Below are 13,065 nucleotides of genomic sequence, written 5' to 3'. Positions count from 1 at the left end.
ATGCTTTTTCTGCTGCTGTTTCCTTCTCCCTACTCAGATCCATCACAAACTTGTAATCTTCCCTGACACTGATACCATGACTCTTTCTCCGTCTTCCTTCGCCAAACTCTTTGGCCTCTTGGAAGTCTGAGTTATTGACTTGGGCCCAGCCCTGTCTTTGTACCCTGTCCCAAGCCTGTAAGTGGATGGAACAAGGGTTCCATAATTTTTGTGTGGGTGTCATTGATCGCTTTAGCATACTGGTGAAGCCTACGGTTCTCCAGTCAGAATCATGTTTTTGAGTGTGCAAAATAAAATATATAGGATTACAGAGGAAACCAATCATGTTGTAATAAAGATGCATTTTTTTTCCTCCCATCAAAATTCATGGAATCCTGAAATTCAACCACAGATTCTAAGTTTAAAATCCTTGTTCTGTAGTATTAGGAGATGGAATCTTACCTAGCCTATATCTGAACTCTTTGAAAGTTTTCCTAAAGACTAGGGTACATATAGACTGTATCCAACATTCCCTTCCTTATATATCCTAAATTCTAAAATGACATATTCATTGCCTCTTAAGGTTTCTATCATCTCTACTTCACCAATCAGGTCTTAGTTATTGATGTCCAGAATAGCAGCGTCCCATCATTCTACTCTCTTCTGAAGAATAAGTTCATTTGCAAAGCGAGTCAAGAATGTTAAAACTTTTCTGTTTTTATCAGAGAGAGACCTCTGGAAGACATACAAATTGTTGCAGTCCCAATATCACCAACATTTCCTTTCTCCATGCTAGTTTTGATGTCTTCCAGTTCTTTTGCCCTGGCAGCCTGTTGTAAACACCAACCAGTATATTACCTGTTTCTCCTTGGTTTGATCTTTTTTGAAATACGATCTACCACTTCAAGGACCAGTCCGTTATGTGAATAAAAGTTGACTTGTTAATGTAATTAGTGCTTAGAAAAGGATTAATCTAATTAGATATATTTACAGATTAAATTTCCACAGAAACCTATGAAAAAATATCTTTCTGAATCTCTTCTGTCCACCCTGCATATATTTTGTCTGTATATAGTTGTTTGCATGTTGCTCTTCTATTAGAATGTGAACTTCTTGAAGGTAGGGACAGTGCTTTTGCCTGGTTTTTTTTGGTTTTGTTTTTATTTAGTATCCCCACTCCTATGGGTCTGGCACTGTAAAAAGAGCTTAATAAATACTTGTTGACTAATTGTTATATGTGTTTTAGGAGATAAAAGAGGCAGAGGCCATTAATATTGACTTCTTTTGTCATGACTGTGCATTTATACACTTGAGCCCTCATTATTGGAAACAGCCCTGCTCTTGCTGTATGAGAGAGATACAAAAGAATTATTCAAACTCAGTGTCTTTGTGTAAAAGAAGTGTAAAAAAACATTGATGTGGATAAACTTATGGTAGAGAAATCACAGAAGAGATTTGGAGTCCTGTTTCTACTTTTAAGAATCTCTGAGGATAGAATGAAGGGTAAGAAATAATTAAGCAGAGGGGGTACATTTTAATATGCAGAGAGGGTAGATTTTAATATGCAGAGAGAAGATGTAAATATGAACAACGTATATCAGAAAGGGAGAAAACGACAGATAAAGAGGAAGAAATAAGAGTGAAAAGGAATAGGGGAAAAAGAAAAAAAGATGCATAACCCTCAGTTCTGTATTAAAGGCCCATTTTAATGAACCAGTGCATTTGTGGAGTAATATAAGAAGAATCATAGTGGAGCAAACGGAGTGTCTTCTTTTACTTTGGGCTGTTTGAAAGTGTTGATTATCAGCATCAGAATGACACTGTAAAGTTACGAAGAGGGGAAGGTGTTTATTTGGCTGTATTAACTGTGGACCAGTGTTGAAGTGTGAAGCAAAAAAAAAAAGGCACTGATTACAATGAGAAATTTCTAGGTCCCAGCTAACTAACAATTGTTTTGCCTATCCAAATATGGCAAATTTCATTAAACCGGTGCCCAATAGCATCTATTAGAGAGATTCACCTTTGAATAAGAGGAAGAGTATTACAGTAGAAAAGGGACTTAGAGTCAGAAAAACTGTCTCTGGTACTTAATATCTCTGTGACTTTGGGCAGGTTATTTTGACTCCTCTGGGTTTCCTCATCTGTAAAATGAGAGGTTGGACTAGTTGACTTCAGAGGTCCCTTTCAGCTCCAGAGCCTAGAATTCTGTTAGTCTAAGAATGTGGCCCAAGAACCAGGCTTGTACTTGGAGAAATTGAAGCCTTCGTTCCACTTCTTAGATTGTATGATGCTGAGCATACCACTTAACTTTTCCCTGCCTCAGTTTTCTCATTTGTAAAATGCATATCCTGGCTGCCCCACCTGTTGTGGAAATGACCTGTGACCCTTGCCCTGACATCATTCCTGGGAACAAGGAGTGGTACAAGGGCATGGGCTTGGTGCCAGGCTTTAATCTTATCCCAGCTTTAGAGAGCCTCCCTCTTGAGAGTGGGAAAGGAAAGGAGCATCTGCAGGCTCCCCAGTCTTTGAGAACAGCCCAGACACATTCACATACATACATACACACTATAAGCTCCAGGAGACTTATTGCATAGACCCCATCCTCTGCGAGATGTTTCTGTTCCTCATTCTGCTTTGTTCCCTTTCCCGTAGTTGGAGGAAGTCACCATGCTACCCAATAAACTGTACTATTGCCACCACCCTCAACACCCCCAGACAGAGAGAATGAATGGAGAATGAGAGAAAGGATGTAGAAATACCTTTTAAATTGTAAGGTCTTAATAAAATGGGGCAGCAAAGCATTGTCCATAGAGCCAGCAGACCTAGGAGCCAGGAAGACATGGATTCAAGTCACCCTTCTGAATGCTTACTCGGTGACCCTGGACAAAGTACTTAACCTCTCAGTGTCCTAGGGACCAAGGACTAAAAGGTGCAGAGAAGGTTCCCATTTGCATTGCTAGAGGCAGCTCCCTCACTGGGAGTTCCCTCGATCAGTGAAATCATAGCTCCCGTTCCATGGAAACACAAGACATTATTAAATGTGCTCTGGAAATTGATGTCATAATGGAGGATTTCCCTTTATGCCGATCCCTTAGTGCACTTCTTTTTTTAAAAAGAGAGTTGACAGTTTTTGGCATTCTTCCTGCAGAGAGGGTTGGTGTGAAGATTCCTTGGGTTTTTATTATTTTTTGACCTCTTGAGACAGAGTGCTGTATAAAGTGTCTATCTCACGTACCCAGAAATGCTCCAGGGGGTGGTTAGTACCCATTGTCCGAGGGTGACTGAAAAGGCACGTGTGTTCCTAACAGACTTTTTTTTTTCCCCAGGAAGTAATTCGTTCTCCAGTTAGTGACTCTGTTGGAAGGGCCTGTTGTTTTGGGCAGCTCTGATCCTTCATCATGTCCTATTTTGAGACACTGCTTTTGGCTGTACTCCAGGCTGGTCTGTTTGTTGCTATGATTTCATGGCCCTTGTAACTCCCTCTGCCTCAAAGTTGTATGAAGCATGTCATCCGAATCTTTCTTTTATCCCCCTCCCCACTTTGGTTTTGTAGGGGCCACCACCTTTACTCTCTGCATCCACAGGTCCTGTGTTGGCCGTCGTTGGCAGTCCTGACATCGACATCCTCTGGACTTGGAGTGTGTTAGCGCTCACTAAATAAATAATAGGATTGAAAAGGAATTGTGATTTTATGAGCATGCTCAAGTAACAAGAGCACAAGATTGTTCTCCCCTCTTCTGCCCTCTCCCTTTCCCCCTCCTCTCTCCCTTTCCCTTCTCCCCTCCCCTCTTCTTTCTCTCCTCTTCCTTCTCCCTTCCTCTCTCCTCTTACTTCCCTTTCCCTCCTCCTTTGCACTAGATTTACTTTTTGGTTGTACCACCCTGCAGGCATGACCATGTTTGGGGTCCGGGGGGGGGAAGGGGGCAGGCATGGCAAGTTTGAAACCCCTGGATTTGGAAAAGAGGTTTGCAGACAGCACTAATTAAAGTAGGGACAGCTGGTTAATGTCTTTGTTTTCAAATATTTTTGTTGGCTGATAGTTGGCTTTAAGTTGCCAAAAAGAAACACGCATAATAGATTGTTCCTAAACTGCTGTGCTCCTGATTATTATTTTCAAGTTGCAGCAGGAACTTAAAAAAATTTGATCAGCAACGCTGAGAAAAATTTGCAGACGTGGTAGTTCTGAGATCAGGGATATAGCTATTACTGTTCAATCTGAGGGCTTAAGTCTATTGAGAATAAGATGGATATCGATGGACAGCTTTCTCCTCTTTGTAAGGAGTAAAAACCCTGTTGTAGAATGCAAAGAACACTGTTATTGAACCCCTCTTTTTTCTTGTTTCTTCCTACTTGCTCCCTCAAAAGCACTAAGTGTAATGTTACATCCAAATACAGTATAGCTTTACAGCTCTTTGGCTGTTCCACAGCATAATTTGCCTTTCCTTAGTTAAATGACTTAAAAACAGCCTAGTATGATGGAAGAGGTCCTGTCCCAAAAGCCAGGAAATCTGGGTTGTTTGGAGTCGTTGTCAGGGGCGTGCTGGTAAAGGTTTCACAATTGGCTTGGGCCTGGGGGGTGGGGAAGAGGAGGGGCTGGACAGACTTAAATTTAATCTGCATTGTTTACATATTTTCTGTTACTGTAAGTCTAGAAGTCAACAAAACAGTAAATCAAACCCTGATCTATAGCCTTTGCTGACTACCAAAGTGTAAATGCTCACACTGAAAAATTTAACAATCTGCTCACTGGAGCAGCACACCTCTGGTTATAAGCCTGCTTCTTTCATTATCTTGGGCAAGTCACTTAAATTCTAAGTTTCCTGACTTATAAAATGATGGAATAAATGAGCTTAAAAGATATAAAGGAATTAAAAGTTGCTTTTTTCCGGGCCTAGAAGTTGATGTTAATAAAATAGTTTGGGGTACATTTCTGTGTCAGGTATGTCATTAAAAAACAAAACAAAAAACCTTGAGGCTTTCTGAAGAGGCAAGAGACCAGTAGGTGATAGCATAGTGACTAAAAACTGGATTTGGGATTAGGAATACCTCAATTCAAACTGTAAAACGAGGTCGTTGGACTAGATAATCTAAGGTTCCCTCTTGCCTTGCCTCTAGGTCTCTGATACTGTGTTTCCTTATTACACAGAGGAGGAAAATGATACCCAGAGAGGTGCAGGATTTGCTCAAGGTTGAGGAGGTAACAGGTGGCAGGGTCAGAATTCAAATCCAGCTCTCCTGGTTCTCAGTGCAGTGTTATTTTTATTATAGCACGCTTAAGATCAGACTTTTTCATCTTTTTTGTTGATTTGAACTGTTTGTTAAATCTCCTTTATAAATATTTTGAGAAATATTTTCAGAATAAATACTTTAATGTCTATTGTATTTTTTTCTTTAATTTTGTAACCTATGACTGTTTTTAAGAAGATTTATTAGCAACTGTTAGTTGACATTTAAATGCTGGTTACTTAATGTACTAGGTATGTCACAAAGTTGCAGTAGCTGCCTTCAAGTAGGCTATATACTAAAGAAAAGACAAGTAACACATTTCTATTGGGTACAATGATGATATCATGCTTTGAAATAACAGTGAAGTTTTTCAGTACATGCTCAGAGAGGTTTTTGACTTTATAATTCCAGACATCTCATATCCACATAAGATTTAGTACCTGTACATTTTTAGAACAAAAAATGTTATTAGTTAATATACTAGTATTATAAAGGCATTTTTGTAAATTTTGTAAAAAAAATATTGTTGGTTATTCGCAGCAAAGAAGAGATTGAAATCTGAGGACACCATTATCATTCGGGATTCTTCAGTGAAAATAAATGGAATTTGTCTGACAGAATTAAATTCCATTGGTCATTTTAACAGTAATGATCCTCAGTTAACACATGATGGAGACCTAAATGAAACCAGTGAACAGGCCATTTTGAAAGGGAAAGCAACATCAACAGCAGCCCATCTCAGAAGTGGAGGGTTAGTATTACTTTTCTATTTGTAATCTTTTAGCATTACCACTTTGCCTTTAGCCATTGTCTTCTTAAATTTAATCATCCGTTCTGTGTTGATTAGTTTATTAATTAGTTGATTGATTAGTCTCTGCATTTTTTCCCTCTTTATGCCAACAAATGCTAAGATAATGATTCATGAGAGAATGAGGGATTTCCTGCTCTGTTTAGTCTGTGGGTAGATATGCTGGATTTACATAATTTCATAATTATTCTGAGTAAAACCTTTATTTACACATACCAGAATAACTCATTTAGGAGTATCAGATGAAGTCATTTATTTTAGTTGTAGTCTTGGCTACCTCTGGAGTATTGACTGGTCATCTAGTTTATGGTTTATCCAGGATTCCTGCTAGACTTCCTTGTATCTCCTGCTACCTTTCCTTTGGCCAATTCTCTCTTTGTTGGCAGTGCCACAAAAGATTGGGCAGGGTCAGGGAGAAGGGGCTGCTATTTTAATGACAGAATTTCATTTTGAAATAGAACTTCTGTAAAAACAAAATTGTTATTGTAGAAAGTTTTAAACTATTGGCTAAAGATTTGGGAATTGGAGAATTGGCTTGAGATTTGGAAAATTCTTTGGGTTTCAGTTATCTATGCTATCCCTTATTAAAATGAATAATTGAGAGCTCCTTGTATTTTATACCATCTTTCTAGGTAGGGCACCCTTCAGAAGCAACACTCCTATCTACATTAAACATCTGAAGGACAGAAGAGAAGTTAAATTTGGGGACTACGTACTGAAACAGCCTTTAATTGAAAAAAATAAAAAGGGGTCCTTGTGCTCTTCAGTCTCAGCTATTGTCATATTAAGGCAAACAGAACTACTGTATTCAGGTTCTGGACTGCATAGTGTTGACTAAAGACATTTTTGCAGAGTTTTCCAATGGGTAATTGATGAACAACTGCTTTGTTTGAATTTTCCCTAACAAAATTAAATTTCGTTGGCCATTTAAGACCAAGCATGTTTTGAGTTTTCTTTAAAATTCTTGATCTGATTTTGGCTGTGTGTACATACACAAATGGTTTAACTCTTGACTCGATTGATTGGCTCATCATCATTTCATTTGAACTGATTTTGCAGCGTGGTCACACATAGAACTCATAGTAGCATAGGTAGCTTTCTTCATGTTATTCTTCATTTGGAACATTTTTAGATTAAAAGCAAAAGGAATTAGTAGAAGAAGGTACTTCAAATTGGGATTTGGTAAGTTCATGATAAAGCATCAAACTGGTCATGTTAAGTAAACGTCTTCCCATTTGGGGAGTCTCTAGATATCAGAGTTAAAACGTAAAAGTAGTAGAAAGACTTATGTTTCTTTCAGTATTATAATTGAAAAAAAATTTTACGTTGCTGTCCCCATCCTTATAAGAAGTTAGAATTGCCTAGGAAATTCTAAACAGGAATCATTCTGGTTTTTAGAATACTTTGTTTCTAAAGAGCCATTTTGGCAAGCCAGTGTTCCTTGTGTTTCCTAAAATCAAAACTGCCAAGGGCATCTTAGTTGACCAATTTTTTATGTTGAGCCAAAAAGAACAAATTCAGAGAATAGAAGAGCTTGTTAGCTTGATGTACGTGATATACAATATTACAAGATGTTAATTGTGATAAATATTTTCTATTTCTTTTATTAGAATTTTTTGTGTTACATATTGATTAGATTTGGAGTATACATTGGCACATTTTACTTTCAATAAGATATTTTTTGCTTCATCAGTTTCAACCTCCTTATTTTTGGGTTGGAAATTTATAGAAGAGATGGTAAAAGAAAAATTTATTCAGTATAATGAAAACAAACAGTGGAACATATTAGCAATTCTTAACATTTATGAATTAGAAGCACGTAAGAATACTTGATCATAGTATATCTTAAATGCTTAAATGAACAATTTGAAGAAACAAACATTGCTATATAATGTAATATTCCCAGCTTTAAAAATAAAATTCTACCATCATTTAACTCATTTTCACCTTTAGAACATTAATGGGTAATAATAAAGAGCATTTTGTTGGAGTGTCCAGGCAAGTAGACATAAAGGAGGGAAGAAAAATCTGAATTAGGAAGGGAGCAGACAGAAAATACAAAATAAGATATTTAGAAGTACAGGTTTAGGATAAGTAGTTAAATAGTCTCAAATAGTTAAAAATAATAGCTGTATTAAAAAATTCCATTTTCCAGGGGGGAAAAGCAGTGGCTACAGTAAAATCTCTTTAGTTTGGACTCCAGATATTTAGAGTTATCTGATAATTTAGATATCATATTCCCGATGATTTTTTTACCAAACAAATTAATAGTGTAAATAGGATTTGATGTTTAACCTACTTAAAGAGAGGAACCAGACATAGTATCATTTTCATGTAAAAATAACAGAGTAATTTCAAAGAATCTTTATTCATTAAAAAAAGTCTGGAATTCAGCTCTGTTCAATAAACATTAAAGGCCCAGTAAATGCTATGGTCCATAATAGGCACTGGAGATAAAGACAAAAATGAAATAAATCCTGTGCTGGGGGGGGGCAGCTGGGTGGCGCAGTGGATAGAGCACCGACCCTGAAGTCGAGGACCTGAGTTCAATTCTGGCCTCAGACCAAACACTTGATAGCTAGTAAGCTGTGTGACCCTGGGCAAGTCACTTAACCCCAATTGCCTTAAAAATAAAAAATAAAAAAAAATAGATCCTGTGTTCAGGGAACTTACGTTCTGCTAGGTGTGAATATGCCCACAAATAAGTAAATTAAAAATATATACAAAATTATACTAAGTAATTCTAAGAGGGATAGAGCACTAACCCGAAAAATCAGAAAGGATTTTATGTAGGAGTTGGCAACTGTGCTTTGAAGTAATTTAGGAATTCTAAGAGGCAAAGATAAGGAAGGAGGTAGTACATTCCAAACATGGGGGACTGCCTGTACAAGGTGTGGAGGTTCTTACCTGGATGTTTTGCATTAGCCTAGTGTCAGCAGAAGCACATATTCAAGACCACTGTTGTCACAGAATGAAACCATATCAAGATTATTGTTTGTCCCAAGTCATTCTCACACCCGGGCAAGTCACTTAACCCCAATTGCCTTAAAAAAAAAAAGATCATAATGAAATAGAATCAGTCACACTGAAGCTAAGAAAGTGCAGTCAAAAACAAAAAACAAGAACTTCCAAATCACTGTTATAAAACTGCCTTAAGTAAACTTCAGAAAACAAGCAAAGACCTTCCGAGGGACCTGACAGCTGTAAGCGTTGTTCTTGATTCCTCTGCAGTGAGATATATGCTTCTGAAAGTTGGAAAAACAGCAAGGAGACAGAAAAGCTGCCAATTATTGTTTGAAGAGAAGGTGTCTGTCATTGGAAGGACAGTACAAATACTGAGGTCCTTAAGATTATAAAAAGATAATTTTTATTGAAACTTTTTCATTCAAGGCTATGCCAGAACCATTGTCAGGAGAAGAACAGGTGAGCCTGAGTAAGATATGGGCAACTTTATCACACTATAAAACAACCACTTGAGAAAAATATGTGGGGGATTTTTTTTTCCCACAGGCCTTAAAGTCTTGTCCTCATTGAAAGAAGGATGAGTGTTGATAAATCTATTGAGAAAGCAGAATCAATCATTTTAGAATCATGGAAATTCTCAAATAGAAATGGAATTCTGCAAGATGACCTTGCACCATGCCACATGTCATGAAAAGTTAAGAAATCAGATAGAGGTAAACATGCTTCTATGGCTGGGAACTCACCTGATTTAAACTCCATTAAAAACCTTTGGGTTATTATCAAGGCTAGATTCATCAAAAGAACACAATACCTGATGTAATAAGTGGTTTTGTGGTAAAGAATTGATACATGTCAAAGTCTTGTGAACTCAGTGCCAAATTGGGTGAAACAAGTGCAAGAAAAGGAGGACATTTTGCATATTTAAATTTTTTAAAAAGATGTAAAAAGTTGTAAAGTTTATTGAATAAATCAATAAATATACTTACTTTGTCCCAAGGAATTCACACATCACTGAGTGTCGTGTATGAGGAACATCTGTGGTGGGTCAATGTAACTACAACAGAGACTACTTGAAAGAGAAATGATTAGAAGATGACCTTAGAAAGACAGGTGGGGTCTAGATTGTGGAGGGTTTTAAATATGAAGATGATGATTTTGTATTTCATTCAAGAGGCAATAGGGAGTCACCAAAGATTTTTGAGGAGAGGAGTGACATAGATCTATGTTTTAGGAATATCACTTTGCAGCCGTGTAGAGGACAATTTGGAGAGAGGGAGCTTGGAAGCAGAAGAGAACAAATTCGATTATTGCAGTATTTTAAGTGAGAGACAATGAGGGTCTGAGGCTGTAAGAGTGAAGAAAAGCAAACAGGTGTAAGAGTGGAAGTGGAATCAGTGACCCTAATGCAATTGACAAGTTTCAGGTGGGGCAGGAAGAGGCAAAAGACAAGACTTCCTAGGAACCCAGGTAATGAGAAAAATGGTGGTACCCTTGTGAGAAATAAGGAAATTGGGGGGAATGGGTGAATATAGGGGGGAATGTGAGTAGTATCTGGACATGTTGAATTTGAAGTGAAGGACCTGAAAAGAACCCTAGTTGGTAGAACTTCATCGATTATTAGTATTACTGTATGTACTTGAGAGCACTGAAACATCATTTCTTTAAAACATTTGTAAACTTTATTATACTTATGTGTGATACAAGCACAATAATCTTTAACATATTATATGCATTATACATAAGTTTATACAATTCCACATATATTTAAAAACCTTGCAAACTTTCTGTTTAAAAGGTGCTTCAAAATGTAATGGTCCGGCATGAATGAAAAAGTTTCATCAATAAAAATTACCTTTTTATAATCTTAAAGCCTATTGGTAATAAGTTTCTAAATACTTTAGGTGGGTTGGTCCTAAGTGTGGTCTGTGGATCCCTGGGAGTTCCAGAAACCAGTTTAGGGATCTTTGAGGTCAAAACTATTTTCATAATAATACTACAATGTTATTTACCTATTAAGATAATTCTCCCTTTTCCAACTAAATATCTGTGTGAGGCTAGATTTTCTTCATATACTTCAACCACAACAACATATTGCAACATAACAAATGCAGAAATTGACATGAAGATCTGTCTTTTATTTGCTAAATGGAATGTTATCTCAAGCAAAACCTTTCTTTAGTGGGAATGAAGCTGCCTTAAAAAGGTTGTTTGTTTTTTTTTAAAGTAGCAGAGAAAGTTTCTTTTAACTGGAAAAAATAGTCACTGGGATTGGCTTTTGCCATGTGCATGGCTTCTAGTCCTGATGTAAAACATCCTGTCATGTTGTCCCCATGAATTGTCAAACCATGCCAGAAATTCCAGTATTTCAAGAAATCGTAATTGAATGAATCTAGTTGGTAACCACTGTGGTAAAAATAAAACACAAGTCAAAAAGTAAGGAACCATAAAAAAATGAATAATCATAGGCTGGAGAAACATTGCCAGTTTGTACAAAGATGATTTGATTGCCTGCTAGTCAATATTATATGTGTCTGTAGCTGTATATGTAGTATGTTTACTTGTGTGTATGATAATACAAAAGTGGTAATTGGCTGGAGATTTTCACTAATAAAGCTTACAGATAACTTCACTATGTAGTTGCTAATGTGAGAGCCTAAGTGATTATGGAAGGCGGGCAGAGTTAATCAACAATATGACCTTGTTTTTGGTTTGGAAAATATTGTCACCATAAGTATGTGAATGTGAAGTTTTTTTATTAATGGTTATTGTTTCCTAAATGTTTCTATAGAATCTTCTACAGACATCTTAAAAGTATAGTGTGCTTTAGTATTGCTATTGCTAGCTGTTTTGATGAATTCTATTTTTATAGCTAAAGATAATTTTGGAGAAAACAGTCCTGCTACCTGTCTTCACACCTACCGCCCAAGCCTGGCAAATCAAAGGGGCCCCCTCTCTCTTGGTGTTTAAATAGTCTTATTGTTGGTAAAATAACTTAAAAGAAATAGTCTCTTGAATGGTTAGCTTATAAATTTAAAACTACAAAGTGACAGCAATTCCAAATTTACACCAATTCAGACTGATCTTTCTTTCATTTAGTTTGAATGAGTGAGTTTTGACCATGTACAGTAAGGTTTAAGGAAAAAAGTAAAGAAGAAAATAGAGGATCTGAAAAACAGAACATTAAGAGACACTACTTAGTACAATTCCTTCATTTTACATTTGAAGCAACAGGCCTGAAGTGGCTTCCCTAGAGTCTATCCAGTGGCAAAGCTAGTAGTTGTTAAAAATGTTAGTTTGTCATCTAACATAGAAGAATTTTTAAGTACACATGTGTGTGTGTATATATCCATTCTGAGGTCTTGAATAATTCTAAGTCCTCTTCAGATTTCTTTATTGTAAATAAAATTGAGGATATCATTTTTGTGCAGTGTTTTTATTTTTGATGTTTGGGTAAAATGGATATAATGTTTTAATAAAGAGACATTCTTTTAAGAAAATGTTTTAAATTGGTTAAATTTAAGTGTAGCAGTTATAATTTGTATTTTGTAACTTAGCTCAAGCATTTGCTTTAAAAACAAGATGTTATTATGTTAATGCCACAAATTGAGTTTAAGTCTAATAAATGAAGCGTCTGTTTTCTGGGGCAGTAAAATGTTTTGGCCAACATTTTCTACATTTTTTCCATCTAATGCTAAATGATCTCTTTTATTCCCTTTACCCTTTCCTTATTTACATTATTTTATAGTAGTGCTTCTGTTAACAGTAAAATCTTAGCATTCAGGCTAATTCAGAGGCTAGAAGGCAGTATAGAATTATGGGAAGACTTGTATTTGGAACCTTGAGACTTCTGTTAGAATTCTTGAATGCTTCCTAGCCATATGACTGACCATGGTCAAGTAACTTGTCTATAGTAACTGCCTCATTGGATTGTTGTGGGGAAAGTATTCTGCAAACATTAAAGTACTATATAAATATTTTCACATGGCAGCAATAAATCACTTCATCTCTGTACTCAGAGGGTACCTTTATTTTCTAGTACAGTGTTTAAGACTTGCTTTGGGGGCAATTTTCTAAGCTGGTAATTCCTG

General features: G+C 36.5%; 1 protein-coding gene across 3 annotated transcripts in view; it reads left to right on the top strand.

Moving 5' to 3' along the window:
* ARMC2 (armadillo repeat containing 2) overlaps window positions 1–13,065 on the top strand; it is a 172,890-nt gene that overhangs the window by 31,967 nt on the left and 127,858 nt on the right. For all 3 annotated transcript variants that reach the window (XM_021008208.2, XM_021008212.2, XM_021008211.2), the window contains exon 5: window positions 5,746–5,956. In XM_021008208.2, the coding sequence (XP_020863867.1) occupies window positions 5,746–5,956 (211 nt within the window). The remainder of the gene's footprint in view (window positions 1–5,745; window positions 5,957–13,065) is intronic.

This window comes from Phascolarctos cinereus, unplaced genomic scaffold, assembly GCF_003287225.1.
Source record: "Phascolarctos cinereus isolate Bilbo 61053 unplaced genomic scaffold, phaCin_HiC Scaffold_5;HRSCAF=322, whole genome shotgun sequence".
NCBI lineage: Eukaryota > Metazoa > Chordata > Mammalia > Diprotodontia > Phascolarctidae > Phascolarctos > Phascolarctos cinereus.
The sequence above is the reverse complement of the archived record's forward strand: the minus strand, read 5'-3'. Positions and strand labels throughout refer to the sequence as shown.